The sequence below is a fragment of the Octopus bimaculoides genome, chromosome 24, assembly GCF_046866305.1.
Source record: "Octopus bimaculoides isolate indiv1 chromosome 24, ASM4686630v1, whole genome shotgun sequence".
Lineage (NCBI taxonomy): Eukaryota > Metazoa > Mollusca > Cephalopoda > Octopoda > Octopodidae > Octopus > Octopus bimaculoides.
In genome coordinates, this window is record NC_142951.1 from 7,361,827 (window position 1) to 7,386,555 (window position 24,729).

A 24,729-nucleotide genomic window follows, 5' to 3' on the forward strand; every position below is an offset into this window, starting at 1 on the left:
CAGCAGCTGACAATATGTGCATCTCTGATCATGAGCAGGAGTAGTGGGGGAGCATCATAGCCATGTGCTGAGAGGGACTCTTTTGGGGTTTGAATAAACGTAACAAAAGCAAAATCTGAAGGAAATATTAGCCATTTTTCATACTTTCTAGGGGGTAAGCAAATAGGAAACAACAGTTGCTACCCAAGGACAAAAATCGTGTTATATAATGTAATTAAAGACCTTCCACTCATAACCCTCACATCTTAGTTTTTCAGATGTAGTGTATCTTGGACTAAATTATCTGATGTGCCCTTTTCTTTCATTTAGACAGAACGGCAAGGTCTGGCTGCTATTTCCCCACGTTACAACTCATTGGTTAGAAAATGGCAACAATTGTAGTAGTTGTCACGTAACTCCAGGTTAGTCCTACCTGGTCAAGCAAACCTATGATTAAAGGTGTAACAGCCATGACCATCATCATCATTTAACGTCCGTTCCCCATGCTGGCATGGGTTAAATGATTTGAATGGAGCTGGTTAGCCAGAGAGCTGCACCAGGCTCCAGTCAGATTTTTGGCCATTTTTGTCAAGTAAGGTGCTGGTGTGGCTTTGTGGTAAGAAGCTTCCTTCCCAACCACATGATTCTAGGTTCAGTCCCACTGCGTGTCACCTTGGACAAGTGTCTTCTACAATAGCCTTGATCTGACCAAGCCTTGTGAGTGAATTTGGTAGCCAGAAACTGAAATAAGTCCGTGTTTGTGTGTTTCTGTCGGTGTTTATCAACCCCACCGTTTGACAACCGGTGTTAGTGTGTTTACATCCCCGTAATCTATTGACAGATAGAATAAGTCCCCTCTATGTTTATCCCCCTGTAGGCAATAAAGGAATAAGAATAAGTACCAGGATTTTTTTTTAAATATGTACTGGGGTCGTTTCATTCGACTAAGAATTCTTCAAGGTGGTGACCCAGCATAACTGTAGTCTAATGGCTGAAACTAGTAAAAGACAAAAGATAGTAAAAAGAAACTTTTGGCTACAATTTCTAAGTCAAACGACCACGCCGAACCTCTCCTATTATTGTTATGTAAACACAGTTTAACCCCCGGCATCTAGTAAACTTATTATGCAGGGCAATCTTAGCACCATTATAAGCCCCCGGACAAATCAATGCACTGAGCCCTAGAGGTATTTATTTATAGACAGCTAACCTCATACACAGATCAGAACTGGACCCCTAGATATGTGAGGGGCTCCGAACAACTGCCCAGTGTGCACGTGTCATAAGACGACACTGCTATTATGTTCAGAAGGGGGTTCTAGCCATTCCTTTCTTGTAAGGAGTTTGTCAAGTCTACACGACCTGATAAGTTTTTCACCGTTTTAAGAAGAGACAGGGTCTCTTGATCTGAGGAAAATACTGACTACTACTTTTAGCACGTCGAACAACATCAGAAGAAAATGGCTCGGTAAACGTGTCGTTGATGCTGAATACAATAAAAGTAGTTCAAAATTTAAAAGAAAATACATCTGAATAAATGAATAAAATCAGTGGAAATTTCCAGACGGGAGAAAGAAATTACGGTAGAGACGGACTATATGTAATCTGAACCCCCCCCCCCTTATTAATTAATTTTTTTTACGGAATCCCATGTTTTAGGTTATGGAGATACCGATTCTGAAAAAAAAAATTTTGAAAAATTTCAATTCCCCCCCCCCCCACCATGCAGGCTATTTACATGCTAGAAATAACAGCCAAATCTCACAAAACTAGTGTTAGGGTTAGGTTTAGGGTTAGGGATTCCGTAAAAAAAAAATAAGGGGGGAAAGGTTCAGATTACATATAGTCCATCTGGACCGAAATTACGTCAGTTGTAAAAACATGATTACATTTTAAATGGTTTTGGATTCGGAGAGGAAAAGGAGGAGAGAGAGTGATTGCAAAACCTACCCACGCCCATCTTTGTCCAAAACTGATCCCTAGTGATATGAAGCCGTTCAACAGGGGCTAGTTTTGTTACCTCAAAAATTTTATCGCGTGTGTGTGCACGTGCATCGATACACGTGAGAGTGCGTATACGCACATACAAATGTATATTTACATGCACACAGAATGCTATATATATACACATATATGTAATCATCAAATTCAATAGACACAAAAATGTACAGGATGTATGTAATATCTATCTATCTATATGCATATACTATGATTTATTGGTTATTATTTATATATCCTATCTGCTGCGTACACACACACAGATATATATGTATGTGTGTGTATATATATATATATATATATAATGATTCTCTCAGCATATCGGATGGATTAATTAGAGTAATGATGCAGATGACGAAGGCGAAAAAGCAGAAATTAAATATAGAGTATACAACAAAGATAAGGAATAGCAAAATTAAAAGCATCTACATAAAAATATACATACATGAACGTATATAAATAGTCATAAAATGCATCAATTCAATTTGGGTATTAACTTGTTGTTTATGCAATATATACGTATAAACATTTATGCAAGATCTATACAGATATATATATATGTATGTATATATATATATAAACGTTATATAATATCCGTATATGTAAATACATATATATATGTAAATATTTATATATATATACATGCATGTATATTTACACACATATATATATACATGCAGATATAGTCACATACAATAAATTCATGCATATATATTTCATATATCTTTGAACAAAATACTTATATATATATATACACGTACAAGGAAACACAGATAGATATACATATATATTATATAGACATGCAGAACAATTACGTGTATGTGTACGTACACAAACACAGATAGACATCCATGCAAAATAATTACATGTGTGTATATGTATGCGTTTATATATATATATATATATATATATATATATATATATACATATATATATATAATGCATATTACAAAGACGAAATTTAAAAACTAGAAGTATAAAAACGTGTTTCACCTGAGGTAAAAAATACAAATATTTAGCTGTATATCTTTATATTATTCGGAGAGAGAGAAAGAGAGACCCCAAACTAAGAAATGCAAGGAATTAAAAAGTAGAAATTGTTGTCACCTCGACGCTCCGTCTCTTCCTTAAAAAAAAAAGGTGAAAAACCAGGACCGCATTGTTTACATTTATCACAATTTTTTTTTTTCGCCTGCGCAAATTTTTGTTTCTTTCTATATAGAAAAATCACACAAAAAAATCCTCATTTCTGAAAATTATGAATAGATTAATTAAATTAGACTACATTACTGGCTGTGGTGTTTATTTTATGTGGCTGTTTTATTATTAGCCATTCGCCAACATTGCAGCTATTAACTTCCTAACAACATTTCTTTTCAGTACCGGACCTCTTATCCGGCTTCCAGAAATCCGCAACCGTCAGATATCCGGAATACTGTGTACTATACTTCATCCTGTATTGAGTACACATACCCTGTTTTTTTTAAAGTTATTTAATTTATATACGATGTATTAAAAATAATTCTTTTTATGTGGATTCATAAACATTAAATGTAGTCTGCTTTGGAAGTGTATAAATTTATACCTGTATCTGTTAAATAAAATCATGTTCCATCATTTAATTTTCATCTTATAAAAATTAATACTGTGTCTATGGTACAGTGTGATATATTTTCAGAATTTTAAATGGCTTAATAAATATCAAACTGACCGTGCTTTGGAATTGTACTGATTTGAACGTTAAAGACAATTTAGTTCTTTTACTTTTTACAGTTTATTCGGATCTTCAATCCATTTCTTACGACCACTTGAAGTTCAAATTTTCATCAGAATTTTTGTCAAATTTTCAACAACTTTTTTTTTCAATTTTTCAACAATTTTTTTTTTTCACATTTTCTACTCATGGAACTTCTTTATTACTAATTTCAAGAAAAAAAAAATGAATGCAGTCTTTGTCATCAGCAAGCATTTGTTTTTTTTAAACACTTCAAAACCCGTTTATTTTAATAAGATCTGGACTGAGAATTGTCTCCAGAAAACCGGAAAAAAAAAATTCAGAAATCCGGGACACTTCCGGTCCTCAGGCTTGCCGGATAATTGATCTTATTCTATATACCCACCTCCTCCTCCTCTTTCTGCTCCTCCTTCTCCTTCTCCTCTTTCTCTCTCTCACTCACTCACACACACGCACACGCACACACACAAGCGCGACGATGTTGAGACTCTGTTAAACATGGCTACTGACGAGAAAAGACCCAAGAAGGGCATTCTCAAAAATTCTTCAAGTTTTGATAAACCTGACCAAACTCCGTAAGTTCCTATCCTTATTTTTTTCCACATATATTTCAATTCAATTTCTTTTCTTCAACGATGTGACTTCTATTTTATTTTTTTTCACCTTTCTAATTAAACATACATACACACACACACAAACAAACAATTCTGTTTCATTCTGACGAGTTTACGATATTTATTTTAGCAATCATGCTAAATATACAATATTTTAATGATATTTTTTGTCTCTTTCTCTTCTGACATTTCTCTATCTCAGAGAGATTGTTGTTTTTTTTTACCTATTTATAATTTCATTCATACATAGGATGCCCTTATACGAAGATGTATTTAAAACCCACGAAAAAAAATCCAGCCGTGGTACCTTGATGGTATTTCATCGATCAGAAAGAAATTTTGTTTTTTCCTCGTTCCTTCTTTCGATCAGGGCCGATCTTCGGAATGTTTTTTTTTTTCCCCCTTCTTCTTTACCATTCTTTCAGAAAGGAAAGTAAAAAAAAAAAACACTGAAAAATATAAATGCAAAAACTGATAAAAAAAATAAAACATGCGAAACCCCGAAATACAAATCGATCCCATCTGAAACTTAACGATTACGAAGAAATCGAATCGGTTATTATTATTATTATTATTATTGGCAGATTCGGTTAGCGCGTCGGTCACAATACTTAGCGGCACTTCTTTTCGTTCTTTACGTCCTGAGTTCAAATCCTGCCGAGGTCGACTCTGCCTTTCATCCTTTCGCGGTCGATAAAATAAAGTACCAAGGTCGATATAATCGACTTGCTCTGTCCCCTTAAAAATGTTCAGGCTCTGTACCTGTAGTAGAAAGGATTACTATTATTGTTTAGGCCTATACTACGATCAATTTCTTTTTAAAATTAAAATGTTTCTCTTACGGTTTTGATAAACCCTGACCCAAACTTCGTTAAGTTTCTTCTTTTCATGCAGCTAGTTTCATTATTTGAGACCCACACACTTTTTTTTCTTCTAAATTACAAATCATTCAAAGCAATACACAATTCATTTATTGTGCGTATTTACGTTTCTTCTGACCGTAATTAATTGTTTAAATATCAAACCAGCCCATGCTAACCTTTCCGATCATTTATTTGCTTCGTGAACACCTTTCTAGCCTTTTTCTATTGCACACACTTGTCGTTTATTTCCGCTTAAGAATCAGTGGTTTGCCCCACCACCTGATAGATAGATATTTGTTTACAGAAGTCTCCCTTCTAAATCCATAAGGAGCTCTCAGATGGTTAGAAGAAAAAAGAATTACCATGTCCATTGTTTTCGAACCCGACCCGATCCGACCTGGTCCCTTGCAGGAGTTGAGCAACGAACGGTTGCACAGTCAATAGGGAATCGGGGCGCGAAACCTGGACGTGAACTCGGTTTACCGAGGGAGCTTCGCCAATACACACAGAGATTTTATTTTGGTTGAGTATGTCTCATAGTGAAGGTTTCTGTCTATATGTACACACACACACACACACACACAGTGAAAGAATGTGTGTTTCTACTGCTACCGAATTGTATAAGTTATAATAATTAAGTTAAACCAAATAGTTATCTATCTATCTATCTATCTATCTATATATATATATATATATATATATATATATATATATATATATATATATATATATATATATATATATATAATTTTATGTAGTCGTTGGTTATGGCCTGTCAGAAAGTTACCATCAGACCCGCTGGCTGCAGGCTTATAATCTCTTTACTAATCTTGTGTGTGTGTGTATAAACGCGCGCGCGCACATACACTTAAAGTTTGCATCTTAGTGAGATAAGGTGTGGTGTGACCTTATCAAACAGAACACCTTTTGAAGAAATTATATTGTGCATGCATACACACATAGACATCATGTATGCATACACATATATATATATATATATATATACATGCATGTATGCATACACACATATATACATGCGTGGATGCATACTTACACACACACACACACACACATACACACACATTCCGTAACATTATTAACATCCTTCAATAACACACACAGCCCTTATGCTTCTTCAACGACCAACCTACCTGTCCCGAATCACCACACCTGACACCAATCTCGGCCAACGACACCAACCAACCAACATTGCATAACTGATTCCATTTACTTCTCTGAAAACGCAGACCGTCGTTGTTGATCTGCTGGACATAACAGCGAAAAAGTCCTCATATCACATCATCTTTAAAGGAATAAAACGTTGCAGTCTCTGGTTTGTAAAAACTGATATAATAACAAGATCGTCCAAAATAAAAATCATTCTCTATTTTAAACGTTGGGGCGTATGATTTAAGGACGATTTGACTGCCGTTTCTGGAAGTTCGTGTTACCACGTAGAAGCTCCTCTATACCCTGGATGTAAAATTAATCATAGTAAAAACCCCAGTTAAATTAAATAGGTTGTTATATGGGAAAGGTGAAAGGTGAGGTTTCGGAGGCAGGACTAGATATGATGTGTGTATATGTATGGATGTGTGTGTGTGTGTGTGTAATGATGAACTGCGTCGTCGAGAAAACCCATTGCAATAAGTTGTTGTGAGCAGAGAGAGAGAGAGATGTGATATTTGGGGTACGTTTGACATTTTTTGATGAGGATTATGTGGAAGACTGATCTACGATCAGGAATGTGCGCATATATATATATATATATATATATATATATATATATATATATATATATATACATATACATACATACGCGCGCGCGTGTATCTATTACTATGTGTATGTCTCTGTGTGTGTGTATGTGTACACACACATATATGATGATGATACATACACACACACACACACACACACAGAAAGAGAGAGAGACTCAACTGCCCAATTTCATCGACCTTTCTAGTTAGCTGACCTTTTGGCTCCCATACACACACACACACACACACATATATATATGTATGTATGTATGTGTGTGTGTGTGTGTTTAACTGTCCGAAATGATGTCGCAGCGTTTGCTCGACCATTAACTGATGAGACGAAATTGTTTTTCTTTTTTTCTTGTGTGTCTTGAATGGGCTTCGATTTCCGTTGAAATATGTACATTTCAAGATAGCCACGATCTTTGATCGCTGCTATTATGAATTGGATGAACGACACAGTTCGAACGTGCTATGCTGGCCGTATTGTTTATTGTGTCTGGCCTTTTAATTCCTGTCTTTTCTTTTTAAATAATACATTGAATAAGAATATTACTATTAGATTCTGTTGCTATCAGTCTTGTGGCATTACACCAACGTACGAGCAGGCAACACGTATGCACGGACACTAAATATTTCACTCAATATTTGTGTCCATTCTTATCTTTAATATATCAATTCTATATTGTAAAAAATGAGAAGAAAAAAAAAGACCAAACAAACAAACGAATCCCAAACTAATGCATTTCAGGTGTTTTCTACTATACAATTAAAAAAATCTATTTCAAAATATATCGACAAAATTCCTTATATATATTCACATACTGACTGTCTTTAAGACAGTTCTTTCTTCCCAGCCCCCCTTTTCTTTTTACTAATGAAATAATTAACGATTATATTTTTTATAATCATTGCATCAGGTGATCGATAACAATTTAGCTTTCAATAGTAGAAGCCATATATATATTCTTTTTTTTTTCTTCTTCTTTTCATTGCCTGGGATATTTACCAATATATGGATGATTTCAGGGGAGAATTCTAACATTATGTGTCTTAATTTCTTTCGTGTTTGGATAGCTAGACATATATTTGGGTTTTGTTACTTAAATCTTTAATTAAACGTTTTCGTTTTAATCTTATGCAATGGGTATGTTAATCTAATACATCATTTCGCAGACATCTGTATTATATCCCGACGACTGAAAAAAATATTGATTTTATTTTTCTATATTCGTTGCGTCAATAAGTCAATATGAATTTGACTTTTGCTTATGTAGCTTTTAATACAGAAATAAGCTAGAGTGAATCTATTGCTCAACTCCTTATACCGTATATTCACCAGTATGCGGACGATTCCTGGTAGCAACATTGCATAATTAGGTATGTCTCTCTAAAATTGGTTACGTGATGATCGATAGGTGAAGTTATGAAGTAGATCGATGGGCATGAATTTTGGCGGAGAAATGCGTCGTTGTTTAGAGCCATGACTGACACAAGCGAACAGTTTATGATCGAAGGAATTCCACCTACGGCCATCCTTTCGTCATTTTTATGAGGCAAAATGCGTCTAGGAATGCATTATCTAACCTGTTAAAAAAAAAAGCAGACATCTTATTCAACTCACACCATTCCAACCACATGTTCTGGGTTCAGTCCCACTGCGTGGCACCTTGGTCAAGTGTCTTCTACTATGGCCTCGGGCCGACCAAAACCTTGTGACGGAAACTGAAAGAAGCCCATCGTGTATATGCCTATATTTATGTGTGTGTGTCTGTTTCGTTCCCCCCCCCCCATCCACCATCGCCTGACAACCGATGCTGGTGTGTTTATGTCCCCGTAACTTAGCTGTTCGGCAAACGAAATCGATAAGAATAAGTGCTAGGCTTACAAAGCATAAATTCTGGGGTTGATTTTTTCGAATAAGATCCTTTAAGGTGGTGCTCCAGTATGGCCGCAGTCAAATGACTGAAACAAGTAAAAGAATAAAATAAAAAAAAGAAAAAGCAGTGAGATCTGTGCATTCAACAGCCTTAGCTACTTTATGGTTTATAAAATATGGGGCGGTCATGGCTGAGATGTCTTCATCAAAGCCAACCTCAGTTAAACAATTATATTATTCAACGTGTTTTTCATTTTGATAAGACAGTAACATGGCATTTGAAAGCGACTTGGCTGCTATTTCTAGCAGGCTGAAGAATGTAGTCTTGGTTCTGCTGTTGGCTCGTTAAATACTATTCAAAATTATACAGTGATACCTGGTGATTAACAGTATTGTTCAGAACTACACACGTACTGATAGAAATATTGATTCTAAAGAATTTTGGTTTCCACTAGCATACCCATCTATGTATCTATCTATCTATCTATCTATCCATCTATATATATATATATATATATATATATATATATATATATATATATAATATAAATAATATATATATATATATATATATATATATATATATATGCATATATACATACATATAGGTACATACCTACATGTATGTGTATATATACATGCATATATGGGTACAGGACGTCAAAAAATATATATATATATATATATATATATATATATATATATATATGTATATAAATAAAATGATATCATTTAATATCGATGTTCTCTGCTGGCATGGGTTGGATAGTTAGACAGGATCTAGTAGGCCCAAAGTGGAGGCGCAATGGCCCAGTGATTAGGGCAGCGGACTCGCAGTCATAGGATCGCGTTTTTGATTCCCGGACCGGGTGTTGTGAGTGTTTATTGTGCAAAAACACCTAAAGCTCCACGAGGCTCCGGCAGGGGATGGTGGCAAACCCTGCTGTATTCTTTCACTACAACTTCCTCTCACTCTTACATCCTGTTTCTGTTGTGCCTGTAATTCAAAGGGTCAGCCTTGTCACACTGTGCCACGCTGAACATCCCCGAGAACTGCGTTAAGGGTACACGTGTCTGTGGAGTGCTCAGCCACTTGCACGTTAATTTCACGAGCAGGCTGTTCCATTGATCGGATCAACTGGAACCCTCGACGTCGTAAGCGACAGAGTGCCAACACAGTAGGCCCAAGCATTGTATTGTGCTCCAGTAACTGCTTTGGCATGATTTCTACATCTGGATACACTTCCTAATGTCAACCGTCTTTTAGCATGTTCTGAGAGTATATATATATATATATATATATATATATATATATATATATATATATATAAATCGTTTTTGTTTAACCCTTTAGCATTCGGATTAGTCTGTCAAATATCATACTTATCCATTCATATTGCGCTAATCATGCATTGTCTCTTCTCTCATAGCTTTGAGATTTTTTCTGTAATTGTTTATTTCTAGAATGGCATTGTTGGGTAAGTCTGAGAGGATGGATCTGGCTGGTTTGAACATGAAGCAGGTAGAATATTCGGGCCAAGCAACGCCCAATTTAAATGCTAAAGGATTAACGTTTGTTTCCCTATGCTAGTATAACTTACATAAGACATACTTGAAGCAGGGCTTGTATGCTGGATGCTCTTCACGTCACCAACTCTTACACTTTTTTTTTCAAGTGCAGGCCATCTGGCTTGCCAGCCCATGTTAAGTGGTGGTGATGATGATGATGACGATGATGCACCTCTTTCAGTTTCTATCTACCAGCTTCACAATACCTTCATATTAGTCAGTCTGCAGGTATAGTAGAGGATACCAGCTGACAGCATCCAAACAATAGGACCAAATCCCTACCACACAGTTCTGAAGTGTACTTCTTAACCACACAGCAGTGTCAGCGCCTATGGCCATGGCAACTGGTGCACATAGCCATAGGCTATGTAGTTTGTGTTTGCATGTGCTTTTCCTGTTCATATGCATCTAGTCATGGGCCCCAAGGTTTTTGAGGAATGTAGAATCAGTTCTCAGCCACTGTTGTCCCCATGTCTACCCTGACTGAGGTAGTAGCACCTGGCTGGATCCCGTCTATGGGTTAGCGTATTAGGGCCTGCCTACCTGTGCACGTGAAGACTGGATCCAGCAGACTTTGCAGAAGAAACCTTTATGGTCCAACAGAAAGGAAGGCAACAGCAGCAATGCATTGTGGGATGCAGAGAGCAGGATGAAGCAGGTACAAACTGTTGGTCATCCACTGCATCCATCTCCATCCCCAGTCATCTTGACGTGGTCTTGTCACTGGATTGAAAATGGTCATGGACAAAAGAGTGAGGTTGATGGTGTGCAACTTTTTTACTCAGAACACCTGGTGGGGGGTGCCTTGGAATGTTTTGTGATACTAAGGATGTGCACTTGGAAAATTCCTTTCTTAGGAATTGGAAAAATCTATAACGTTTCAAGCCTATGCTCTTCCACAGAAAGGAACACAGAAAGAAACAAAAAAATTATGTATATATGTATATATATATAATAATAATAATATTAGGGACAAAATCCAAAATTACAGGTAAAAACTCAATTAAAATCAATTTATAAAAAATTAAAATTAAATTGAGCTTTATAGATAAAATATATAGTTTTAGGGAAAATAACCAAGTTTCAAGAACTCATCGATGAAAATCCACTATCACATATAGAAAAATTAATAATTAAAAGCACAATAAATGAGTATAATATAAAGTAAAGTAAATATCATAAGATTAATATAATATTCATCTTATGATATTTACTTTACTTTATATTATACTCATTTATTGTGCTTTTAATTATTAATTTTTCTATATGTGATAGTGGATTTTCATCGATGAGTTCTTGAAACTTGGTTATTTTCCCTCTATATATATTGTATATATATATATATATATATATATATAAATACACACGTACACAGTCGGCTGCTGCCAGTGACATGTAAAAGGCACCTGCTACACTCTTGGAGTGGTTGCTGTAGAAATCATGTCAAATCAGACTGGAACCTGGTGCTGCCTTCTGGCTGACCAGTTCGAGTCAAACCGTCTAACCCATGCCAGCATGGAAAATGGACGCTAAATGACAATGATGATATATATATATATATATATATATATATATATATATATATATATGTATACATTTTTTTATTATTAAAACTACAAGTTTCTTGATCATAACAAACCTGAATGTGAAACTCTGAGTAGCAGTTTTTTTTGTGATGTTTTGCAGCTTTAATAATAGAAAAAACACATATTACTCTACCTTGGGTATTTGAGTACCATTTTTTTCCTCCTTGTTTTGCATTTATGTGCTTACTCGTCTGTGTGTGTATATATATATATATATATATATATATATATATATATACTATGCCAAATAAGTCTGGAGTCTGGTGCAGCTTTTGTCAAACCATCCAACCCATGGACAACGAATGTTAAATGACAATGATCACACACAAACACAGTCACACAAATTTTGCTGCATAATTATGGAATTTCACTTCACACCATGTAGTTCTGGCTTCTGGCCCACTTCACGGCGCATTGCACCTGTGTCTGGCTTTTTGTTTACATTGCTCTAATAAACTGGTGGTGTTGTTGTTTATGTTGTGTGTTTTAATACAGTTGGATGAAATGTTTATTACATTGATATAAGAACTAGTTCAGATAATGCTCCAGTATGGCTGCAGTTAGACTGAGAAATGTAGAAGAATAAGTGTGTTAGAACATATATATTTATATTGGCATAATGACCCTCACAAGGAACAATTATATATATGTGTATGGCGGTGCCCCAGCATGGCCACAGCTCATCAGCTAGATAAAATAAAAATATATATATAATTGTGGGGGTGTGGTAAGAAGCTTGCTTCCCATCCCCTGCATGGCACACCTTGTGCAAGTGTCTTCTGCTATAGCTTCGTGAGTGGATTTGGTAGACAGAAACTGAAAGAAGCCCATTGTGTATATATGTATATATATATCTATGTGTCTGTTTGACAGTCGGTGTTGGTGTGTTTACGTCCCTGTAACCTAGCAGTTCAGCAAAAAGGTACTGATAGAATAAGTACTAAGCTTTAAAAAAAAGTTTTTTTTGGGGGGGGGCGATTTGTTTGACTAAAACCCCTCAAGGTGGTGCTTCAGCATGGCAGTAGTCAAGTGACTGAGACAAGTAAAAGAATAAAAGAATATATATATATGAGGGGGGGGTGCTGAAAATTTCCTGGCTTTAAGGGTATTGCGAAAGGCCTGGTTGGAGGCTCAACCTTCTGGTTTCTTTTACAGGGCTTAGAAAATCATAATTTACTGATCCTCCTTAAAGCCCGAAACTTTTTAGCACCCCTTCATATATAAATGTGTATATATGTGTGTGTGTGTTCAAAGGGATGCTAAAAAGTTCCTGGCTTTGGGTAAAAGAAAACACAGGAGGATCAGATACTTATGGTTTTATTGAACATATTCCCCTCTCAGATATTCACACACTTATTGCAGTGGTCCTTCAGTTTTTCAGAGCCCTGTAAAAGAACTCAGAAGGTTGGGTCTCCAACCTGTCCCTTCACGATACCCTTAAAGCCTGGAACTTTTCAGCACCCCCTCGTACACACGTGTATCAACGTGTGTATGCCCATATCTATGTTCCATAATGCCTGTATTCAAGTTACCATATATTCACTCACACGTTTAATGTCAGTCAAAGAGTGATTGATTTTTTTTTTTTTTTTTGGTATCTCTAACATTTACAGTTTCATACTGATGGATAAATGGGGTGAGTGGGTGGGTGGATGGTGAATAGGCTTAAAGACGGTTTATTGATTTCAGTTCAATAGATTCTGGACTGTGTTCATCATTCCTTTGTTTGGAAACATTTTAAAATGGATTTTCTTTGTTTGTAAACGCATTTATATGTGGATTCATTCATTTCCGTTGTAAAGAAAGATGCAAGTAATTATTCGCAGTCTCTCTTTATATGCACATCCATGCATTGTCTTTATCGTTTATTTTATGTCTGCTTCTCCATGCTTGCGTGAGTCGGACAGGTTTTCTCCAGCACAACAACAACTTACATTCGTTGCAATCCTTTGTCATCTCCTTTCGCTACAAGATTCAACCTTTTGTAATCCTCCTTTCAGCATTTCTTTCTGTGTCTCTCTTTTCGCACTCTCCTGCACTTTCCTGCCCACTCACCCCCTCCAGTTCTCTGTCTGCCTCATGCATCTTCTTCACTATCTCTCTCTCTCTCTCCTTTCTCTTTTCCATGTATCTTCTCTACAGCCAGACACTTGTTTCTGTCCCTCAATCATACTTTAACCCATTAGCATTCAGATTACTCTGTCAAATCATCATCATCATCGTTTAACGTCCGTTTTCCATGCTACAATGGGTTGGACGATTTGACTGAGGACTGGTGAAACCAGATGGCTACACCAGGCTCCAATCTGATTTGGCAGAGTTTCTACAGCTGGATGCCCTTCCTAACACCAACCACTCTGAGAGTGTAGTGGGTGCTTTTACGTGCCACCGGCATGAAGGCCAGTCAGGTGGTACTGGCAACGGCCATGCTCGAAATGGTGTATTTTACGTGCCACCTGCACAGGAGCCAGTCCAGCGGCACTGGCAACTATCTCGCTCACCGGCACAAGTGCCAGGAAGGTGACGCTGGGCACAGGTGCCATCACAATTTCGCTTTCGCATGCCCCAATAGGTCTTCGCAAGCCGAGTTTCGTGTCCAATGAAGGAGACAACGTTGGCATGGGTGCCAATTCTTATTTATTCACATTGTTTTGTATTAATCCTGCATTATCTTGTAGCTTTGAGATTTCGATGAGGTAACTGTTAATTTTTAGAAAGATATTGTAGGGTTGGTGTGAGAGGCCAGATCTGGCCAGTTTGATCATAAAACAGGTAGCATATTTTGGCCGGATATGGCCACTTTAAATGCTAAAGGGTTGACTTCTCATCACCTGGCATAGAATCACCTTTCTTAGTTCTACTCCCCATCTCACTTGAGGGGGGTCTTTGTTTTGCAAGTTACCTGGTAACCTTACTGGTGCCATGTAAATAACATCCAGTGCACTCTGTTGGTATTAGGGAGGGCATCAAGCCATAGAAACCATGCGAAAGCAACCTGTAGGAATTGGTTTAGTCCTCTGGCTCATCAGCTCCGTCAAACTGTCCAACCCATACCAGCATGGAAAAATACATGATAAATGGTGATGGCCTTCCATACTCTTCCACTGCTGTAAAATGTAATTCTTAACAATTCACATTGTTTTGAAATGATCATGCATTATATTGTAGCTTTGAAATTTCTATGATGTGATTGTTTATTTTTAGAATGACTTTGTAGGGTAGACATAAGAGGTCAGATCTGGTCAGTTTGGATATAACACAGGTAGACTATTTGGGCCTGATATGGTTGGTTTAACCCTTCAGCATTCCGATTACTCTGTCAAATGTAATTCTCATTTATTCACAATTGTTTTGAAATAATCATGCAGTATATTGTTGCTTTGAGATTTCGATGGTGTGATTGCTTATTTTTAGAATGACACTGTAGGATAGGTGTGAGGGATTGGATCTGGCCAGTTTGAACATAAACCAGATGCAACTTGGGCCAAGGCTTGGCGCTATTCTTGTGAGCAAAATTGGCTAGATGGAAACTCTATAGAAATCTACCAGATGCCTGTAATTCTACACATCCTAGTAATATGATCATACTGTGTCAAGCTGATTCAATTTCAACCCACGTGTGTGGAGAATATTCAGACAATTTGTCTGCTCAACCAATGAATACATTCATCCGGTCCATCGCATAACTTGACACTCATTCATTGTAATGCACGGCAATAGTATGTGTGTGTGTATACATGCACAAACACACAGACACATGCATGCACGTGTGTACATACATGTATACACACACTTCCATATGTGTATATGTATGCATATATAACCATTAAACCAGACATGTTTTTTTCTAGCTGTTTTATTTCCCCTCTCATTTCATTTTCTTTCCTTATTCCTTTCGGTCAAAGAGCATAGACTCGAAATGTCAAAGTCTCTTCCATTTTCCCTGAGTGTCAAACTAACACACCTTGTCTGTTGTTTCCACACTTGTCTGTCTTCTAGTTTTATATTTTATTTTTAAGTACAGCTTATATATATATATATATATATATATATATATATATGTGTGTGTGTGTGTATATATGTTCTTTTAGTCATTTGGCTGCGGCCATGCTGGAGCACTGCCTTCAGTCAAACAAATCAACCCCAGGACTTATTCTTTGTAAGCCTAGTACTTATTCTGTTGGTCTCTTTTGTCAAACCGCTAAGTTACGTGGACATAAATACACCAGCGTTGGTTGTCAAGCGATGTTGGGGGGACAAACACAGACACAAACATATACACACACATACCTATGTGTGTGTGTATATATATATATATATATATATATATATATATATATATATATATATATATATATGTAAGCCCGAGGCTATAGTAGAAGACGCTTCCCCAAGGTGCCACACAGTGGGACTGAACCTGAAACCATGTGATTGGTAAACAAGCTACTTACCACACAGTCACTCCTGCATCTATGCCACTCGTGTGTGTGTGTGTGTGTATATTTATTTATATATATATACATATATATATATATATATATGCAAGCACAAACATGTCATTTGAAGAATGGAGTTGTGCGCTGTGATGGAGGGAAAGGGGTTGGTCGATGATAATGAAAATAATAATAACAGGTGATGTCTGATGTATGTCTGTGTGAATCGTTTGATGTTGTGTTTAGTTTTTACCTGTATTAGAGGGCATCATACTGCTGCTCCTGCTGTTACACTCCTCTCTTGTTGTGTCATGACAGTTGTCAAGGTCAACTTCATTGTCTGACATTTACTGCTGTTCCGGCTGCTGCTGGCTGGCTGGCTGGCTGGCTGGCTGGCTGGCTGGCTGGCTGGCTGGCTGGCTGGCTGGCTGGCTGGCTGGCTGGCTGGGTGCGGTGCCAAGCAGTGGGTGGGTGGGCAGGAGGAAACACAGGCAGGTACTGTTTGTGGCTGTCTTTTTAAGGTCAGCTCACTTTGCTGCTTTTGTCTTCTATTAATAATACATCGAACAACAATGACAACAGTCACCTTCCTACACACCTGAACTAATTTCAGTCACTTTGACTGTATTTACAATGTGGGCTGATAAATATTCTTGGAATTTCCGTTCAGAATCTAAAACTATATTCGTTTTACATAAGCAGATGTGTGTAATGGAAGTCAGAATCAATAACGTTACCAGCTGTTGTCTTTGCTTGTTTCAGTCATTGGACTGCAGCCATGCTGTGGCAGCACCTTCAAAGGCGCCCCAGTACTTATATCTTTTTATTCAGATTAGTTACTGACTCCATCGGTTTTTTTTTACCAAACTGCTAAGTTATGGTGGTGTAAACAAATTAAAACCTGTTGTCAAGCAGTGGGGGAAGGACAAATACACTCACATACAAACACATATATACACATACACACGTATGTGCGTGCACACACACACAAGGTTTCTTACAGATTCTGTCTACCAAATTCACTCTCAAGGCTTTGGTCAGCCCAGGGGTTATAGAAAACGACATTTGCCCAAGGTGCCACGTGGTGAGACTGAACCCAAAACCATGTGGTTGGAAAGCAGGCTTCCTACAACACAACCATGCCTGCATCTATATTTGGTTATGTAGTTTTTTATGTTCTGACTTTGAAACCCATCTAGATTAACTTTGTCTTTTCATCCAACTTAGGTTGATAAACCAAATTAATTTAGAAGCTGTCAAGGGCTGATCCAGAAACAATGGAATAAAGCCTTAAGGGCCATGCTGCAGCACACTGTCATGTGTTTCTATACCTGAAGAGACCTTAACCTTTTGAACTAAGCCCTTCATTAAATATTCCCATCTCCCCAAGGCATAGAAACTTATTCAAATTGGAAATACTACAATCAACAGGCAGGTGATAGACATATGAAAATAAACATGTGCTGAGGGGGGGGGGCATTAATCTGATCTTTAGTTGACACTGTGACATGTTTCAGTCTTATTGAGCCTCCTCTTGACAGCCAGAGCAGACCTGTACTAGGAAATCATTCTGTGCATGCACAGTAATGCACATGTATGTGTGACAACAGTATAATTAAGTAATGAGAATTAAACAGGGTCACTGTTTATGTGAAAGTTAATCAGGTTAACTATAACACACTTCATGTTGTGAGCATGGCATTCAAAGTATGTTGATAGAAAACACAGTCGAGGAATCTAAGGTATTAAGATCAACTTTAATATCTCATCTTTAAAATGATTTATGCTTTTAATTAGGAATGTGTTTTATAGCAAGTATGTGTGTACGTGTGTGTGTGTGTATGTGTGTGTGTGTGTATTACGTGAGGATTAAGAGATCTGAGTCAATGTGAAGGGTTATAAGTAGATGTGGTAAACAACATTTTCATCAGCTTTATAATTAATATTCTTTCTATGATGGATACAAGGCCTGAAATTTTTAGTCGATTACATTAATCTCCAATGCTCACTTGATAATTATTTCATCGACCCTGGGAAGATGAAAAGGCTAAGTCAACCTCGTCAACATTTAAACTCAGAATGTGAAGCTGGAAGAAATTCATCATCATCGTTTAACATCCACCTTCCATGCTGGCATGGGTTGGACGGTTTGACAGGAGCTGGCCAGGCAGAAGACTGCACCAGACTTCTGTGTCTGTTTTAACATGGTTTTCATGGTTGGATTCCTTTCCTAACACCAACCACCCTGCAGTGCTAAGCATTTTGTCTGACATGCTAATGATTCTACCAGTCTAATGGTAATAATTCTTATATAAATACAAAGCCTAAAATTTTAGGGATGCAGGACTAGTCAATGACATCAACTCCAGGTCTTGACTGGTGCTTATTTTATCAACCTCAGTAACATTAGAATACTGAATGTAAAGCTAAAGGAATTGCCTCTGAGCATTTTGTCCAGTGTGATAAAGATTCTGACAGCTCACTCACTGCCTTATAATTTATAACATTGGTTTCAAATTTTGGTACAAGGCCAGCAATTTCGGGGGAGGGGGGTAAGTCAATTACATTGACCCCCCAGTGTTCAACTGATACTTAATTTAAGAAACCCTGAAAGGATGAAAAGCAAAGTCAACCTTTCCAAAATTCAAACTCAAAATCTGAAGACGGGCGAAAGATTTGCCAGCTCCCTGCCTTCAGAAACAAGAATATTGATGAATATTTCTGCTTGGCACATCAGTTTCGATTGAACCTAAACCTATGTTAAAAGTGTATTACTTAAACTGTTAGCCATCTTCCCTTGCATGTATCTGTGTGTGTGTGCAATCCTTTGTGCTATGGAATGTTAATAACAATAGTTTTGATTTCTTTATTGGAATGTCAGTGTTAATATAATATGTAAATATGTGGTATATATTTATAAAATAATAAAGGTGGCTAGATGCAATATAAAACCAAAATGGAAAAATTCAATTATATATATAATATATATATATTATTATTCTGATCCAGAAACGTGTCTATGATTAACTAAGACTGGTTAGTTTCGTTGTTTTTTCTTCTTGTTTTGCCTTTGTGAGTTACAAGTATTGCTATCTGTTGGAGTTTTAGCACTTTAGCTGCTATTTCTGAACTTCGGTATGTGGTGAAGCAACTGTTGCTGATCCCTTAATTATGTTTATATATATATATATATATATATATATATATATATATATAGTGTTATGTGAATTTATGGAAAGGAATCCCATAAAACTCAACAAATTTGTTAAAAATGGAGAAGAAAGATGAATTAAATTCTTGCAAATTTTAACATCTTCTCTTCTCCATTTTTGACAAATTTGTTGTTTTATGGGATTCCTTTCCATAAATTCACAACAAACCATATACAAGTATTATTTCCATATTCGCAAACTTACGCCAGTAAGCTGCCAGCAAAATATGAAGAATCTGAAATCGGTTTTTGGAATCCCCCAAATTAAAGGACGAAATATAATTCAACCTTTTCTTTCACACACACAAACACACACATATATGAGGGTGCATGGCTTAGCGGTTAGGGTGTAGCACTCGTGATCTTCAATTCCTAGACTGGGTGAGGCATTGTGATCCACAGATCCAGTCACTTTTACTGAATGTTGTCCCTCAAACTCTTCAAAACATTGTTGATTATCCTCCAATAATCCTCATGCACAAGCTGATGAATTTTTGCCACATTTCCAGGGTTGACGCTTGTGGCAGGTCTTCCAGGAATGTTCTTAAGGGTATCACGAAAGGCCTGGTTGGAGGCCCAACTTTCCGAGTTCTTTTACAGGGCTTAGAAAAACTGAAGGAGCACTGTTGAATAAAATCATAATTAACTGATCCTCTTGTATTTTCTTTTACTGAAAGCCAGGAACTTTCCAGCACCCACTCGTATACATAATTATACACACACACACACATATATATATAAGGCCATATATAGAAACAGTGAATGAGTGAGACAGACATGAGTGGTGCTAATAGTCTTTGCAGCAATTGGAATTTATACATGGTGGTTAATTAGAGAATATAAGTCAAGTAACCTCTTCTATGTGTGCATTGTTGTTGCTGCTATTGATGTAATTTAGTCTCAGCTCAACTCAAATAAAGTGTCTGCTTTAGTGTCAGCTCCAATGTCTGCTTTGGTATGCCTTCTACAGCTGAAAACCTTTCCAAATGCCAACCACTTCAGAGTGTACTGGATACTTTTTCTTTTCTGTTTTTTTTTTAAATCTATGTTAAACCTCGTTTCAGTCATTTTTTTTTTGTTTTTCCTATGTGCAGTCATCAAACATTGTCTTTTTCTAAGCTGATTGGTTCTGATTTGAGGGAGATTTGGCTGCTGTGTCTAGCAGAGGTAGCTGCCCTGTAGAGTTCTCTCATTAGATGATACATGTATATGTGCATAAGACTTTTGGCTGTTATATACTGTGGCTATCTTTCTTTTACCTTTTACTGGTTTCAGTCATTGGACTGTGGCCATGCTGGGGCACCACCTTTAAGTGTTTAGTCAAACAAATCAACCCCAGTATTTGTTTTTTTAAAGTCTGGTACTTTTTCTATTGGTCTCTTTTGCCAAACTGATAACTTACAGGGACATAAACAAACCAACATCAAAGATATACACATATACATGTATGTGTATATATAAAAACTGGCTCTCCATCGTTTATGGTGATGGGGGTTCCAGTTGATCCGATCACCGGAACAGCTTGCTCATGAGATTAACATGCAAGTGGCTGAGCGCTCCACAGACACACATGCCTCTTCGCTTACTTTTCAGGGAGATTCAACATGACACAGAGTGTGACAAGGCTGACCCCTTGAAATACAGGCACTACTCATTTTTGCCAGCTGAGTGGAGTGGAGCAACATGAAATAAAGTGTCTTGCTCAAGGGAATAATGCAGCACTGGGAATTGAACTCACAACCCTACAATTGTAAGCCAAATACCCTAACCACTAAGCCACATGCCTTCTCTCACACACACACACACACACACACATATAAAGAAAATATATATATATATATATATATATATATATATATATATATATATATATATATAGATATAGATATGCAGGGCAGGGAATCGTCAATTAGTAATAAAATTAATAATTAACAATTTTGCCGGGTAGCTCAGTATGAAAAAACCTTTTCGGTAAAAAACATTTATAATCATAAATATATAGGGATTGACAGTAACCTGCTTCTCCAACATACTGAGAATTCAGAAATAGCAGTCAAAGAACTACTGATTTCAAAACTACAAATTATTACTCCAGATTGATAGCGATATTTTTGATGCACACAGAACAAAAAACAGTAGAGAAGAGTAAAAAAACTTGCCTGTGTGTGTATTTTATTCTTTTACTTGCTTCAGTCATTTGACTGTGGCCATGCTGAAGAACTGCCTTAAAGGGTTTTTTAGTTGAAGAAATTGACCCCAGGACTTATTCTTTGTAAACCTAGTACTTATTCTGTCGGTCACTTTTGTCAATCTGCTAAATTACAGAGACGTAAATGCACCAGCATAGGTTGTCAAGCAGTGATGGGGGGGGGGGCATAGATGCAAAAACACACACACACAAACACATACATACATACATGCATATATATATATATATATATATATATACATGACAGGTTTCTTTCAGTTTCCATTTACCAAATCCACTCACAAGGCTTTGGTCAGCTCGAGGTTATAGTTAAAGACCCTTGCCCAAGGTGCCATGCAATGGGACTGAACCCAGAACCATGTAGTTGGGAAGCAAGCCTCTTACCACATAGACATAATGGGCTTCCACGCTGTTTGTTTGTACCAAATTCCTCATAAGACATTGGTTGACCCAAGGCTATAGTGGAAGAAGTCATTTGCTCAAGGTGCTGCACATTGGGCCTGAACCCGAAACCATGAGGTTGAGAGGCAAACTTCTTACCACGCAGGCCATGCCTGCATCTGTATATATTCTTTGTATATTTTTTGATTTGTGGAGGCGCAATGGCCCAGTGGTTAGGGCAGCGGACTCATGGTCATAGGATCACGGTTTCAATTCCCAGACCTGGCATTGTGAGTGTTTATTGAGCGAAAACACCCAAAGCTCCACGAGGCTCCGGCAGAGGATGGTGGTGAACCTGGCTGTACTCTTTCACCACAACTTTCTCTCACTCTTACTTCTTGTTTCTGTTTCTGTTGTGCCTGTAATTCAAAGGGTCAGCCTTGTCACACTGTGTCACGCTGAATATCCCCCGAGAACTACGTTAAGGGTACACGCGTGTCTGTGGAGTGCTCAGCCACTTGCACGTTAATTTCACGAGCAGGCTGTTCCGTTGATTGGATCAACTGGAACCCTCGACGTTGTAAGCGACAGAGTGCCAACAACAACAACAACATTTTTTGATTTAATCAGAGAAGAACAAGGAGAATTCATTATTTTTGGATGTGGGAAAGGGAAAAAAAAAATAAAACCATAGTTCCTGAAGGCACCTGTGCAGTTATCGTCACACCAAAGAATTCACTCAAACAATTACAACAGTATGGACACCTAAAGACACCAGGGAGGAGGTGGAGGAGCGACAATTTAACGTCCACTGTCTAAGAATTGCTGTAACAGTTACTATACTTGTGTGTGTGTGGTTAGTGTCAACAGAGACAATTGTTCAACCGAGCTAATTAAGATAGATAATTAGAAAAGTATTATTAAGCAATTAACATAAACCTTACAGTTAGATATTATACAAATGTTGTGGAACCGGTGCTACAGTTGAAACTGGATAGAATCAATACAATGAGATAGAGAATTGCTTTCTTTTGCCATCTTAGTGGGAGAAAGGAGCTACGGGGAGGCCGATGAAAAACTAATTTCTGGGGTTGATTGATTTTTCTTTTTCTTTTTATATTCTTTTTTTTTATTATTTCTAATCAATAAAACAAGATTCAGCTGTATCTTTTATTTTATCGTTTTATCTTTCGCTTGTTTCAATCATTGGACTGCAGCCATACTAGGGCACTGCCTTGATGAACGGTTTCGTTGAATACATCAGCCTCAGCGCTTAGTTTTAAGTTTGGTACTTATTCTATAAGTCTCTCTTCTTCATTGAAAGTAGTTTAATTTTAAACAATTTTGCCCACCGTTTGTAATTTCTCACTTGACATTTATATATCTACCGCTTTTAATCTGGATTAATTAAGGTTACTGGTGTCAGCTTAACGAGGTTTTAAATGTTACTAATTTAACACCACTGACCAGTTTCTCACCAATTATATTTGTTGTTGTTTGGACCTGGTCAAGCCAACAGACACATTCATTCTTTGACTAATCAACGGTAATTGAACCAAGATCCTCCAATTTTCGTAGGCTTGTATATTAAATTTAATAAAGGAAAATTGCATATCGTTTTAGTTTTATTTCAATTTAGATTTGAACATTAATTGGGGTTCCTGAAACTTAACGATATCCTGAATAAAAACTGCTTATCCTTATTATCCTTATATAATGTGTGTGTGTGTGTGTGTGTGTGTGTGATCAGTCGTGAATATCAGTTGGAGGTGAAGGCAGAGAAAGCAGATGTGGGTCGGGGAATTTGGTACCAAAGATGTTGTTAAGTGTGTGAGGATGGGGTGCAGGTGGGACGTACAGTGCCTGGGGCGATAAAACAGATATATATATATAAATATATTACATATATATAAATATCTATAAGTTAGCGGTATATTATTATTGTATTGTATGGCTTTCCAGATTTTAGATTTCAGTCAATATTGTTAAAGCAATTCTTATGTATGTGCGCGTCTATATATAAATAAGTAAACATACAGCTGTGAGATGTAAATAGTCTTGACATGTGACACTGTTAAGTATAAATACAAAACTGTAGTCTGTGTGTGTGTAAATAAATATATATATATATATATTTGAAGTTATTTCTACAGATTTTCTATAGAAATTAGAGCCAGCACTGAAAATTATGTTTCGCATATGAATACGTTTAGGTAAGCAATGCAGTTGATGGTGGGTGTATATACATATTTGAGGAGTTCTTGCTCCTTCTTCAGTACTACATACAACCCATTAACCATCCACAAACACACTGCTTAAATAGCCACTAAATTCAGCAACATAACACAATCGGATATACCATACTTTTACTTTTTATCCTGTTTACCATGTTGCTGTTCAGTTTTTATCCTCTTCCTTCTTTTTTCACTCCATCATTTGTTTTCTTTCTATTTCCTTCTCTAAACTCTTGTAAACTACCTCGCCATGTGTCTGTCTTCAGATATTAGATCTA

The 24,729-nt window shown here is 36.9% G+C and overlaps 2 protein-coding genes across 3 annotated transcripts in view; one reads left to right on the plus strand and one right to left on the minus strand.

Annotated features, from left to right (window-relative positions):
* Window positions 1-3,291, minus strand: part of LOC106878886 (deubiquitinating protein VCPIP1) — a 51,556-nt gene extending 48,265 nt beyond the window's left edge. Inside the window, exon 1 of one of the 2 annotated variants that reach the window (XM_089341323.1) lies at window positions 3,085-3,291. The gene's annotated coding sequence lies outside the window, so the exon portion shown is untranslated. Of the gene's footprint in view, window positions 1-2,970 lie in introns of both variants that reach the window. The other variant, XM_089341322.1, reaches the window with a different exon arrangement.
* Window positions 3,292-4,128: 837 nt separating this feature from the next.
* The window catches only part of LOC128250795 (putative protein phosphatase inhibitor 2-like protein 1), a 38,156-nt gene continuing 17,555 nt past the window's right edge, over window positions 4,129-24,729 (plus strand). Inside the window, exon 1 of the mRNA XM_089341324.1 lies at window positions 4,129-4,287. Coding sequence (XP_089197450.1) covers window positions 4,211-4,287 — 77 coding nt within the window. The 5' untranslated portion in view covers window positions 4,129-4,210. The remainder of the gene's footprint in view (window positions 4,288-24,729) is intronic.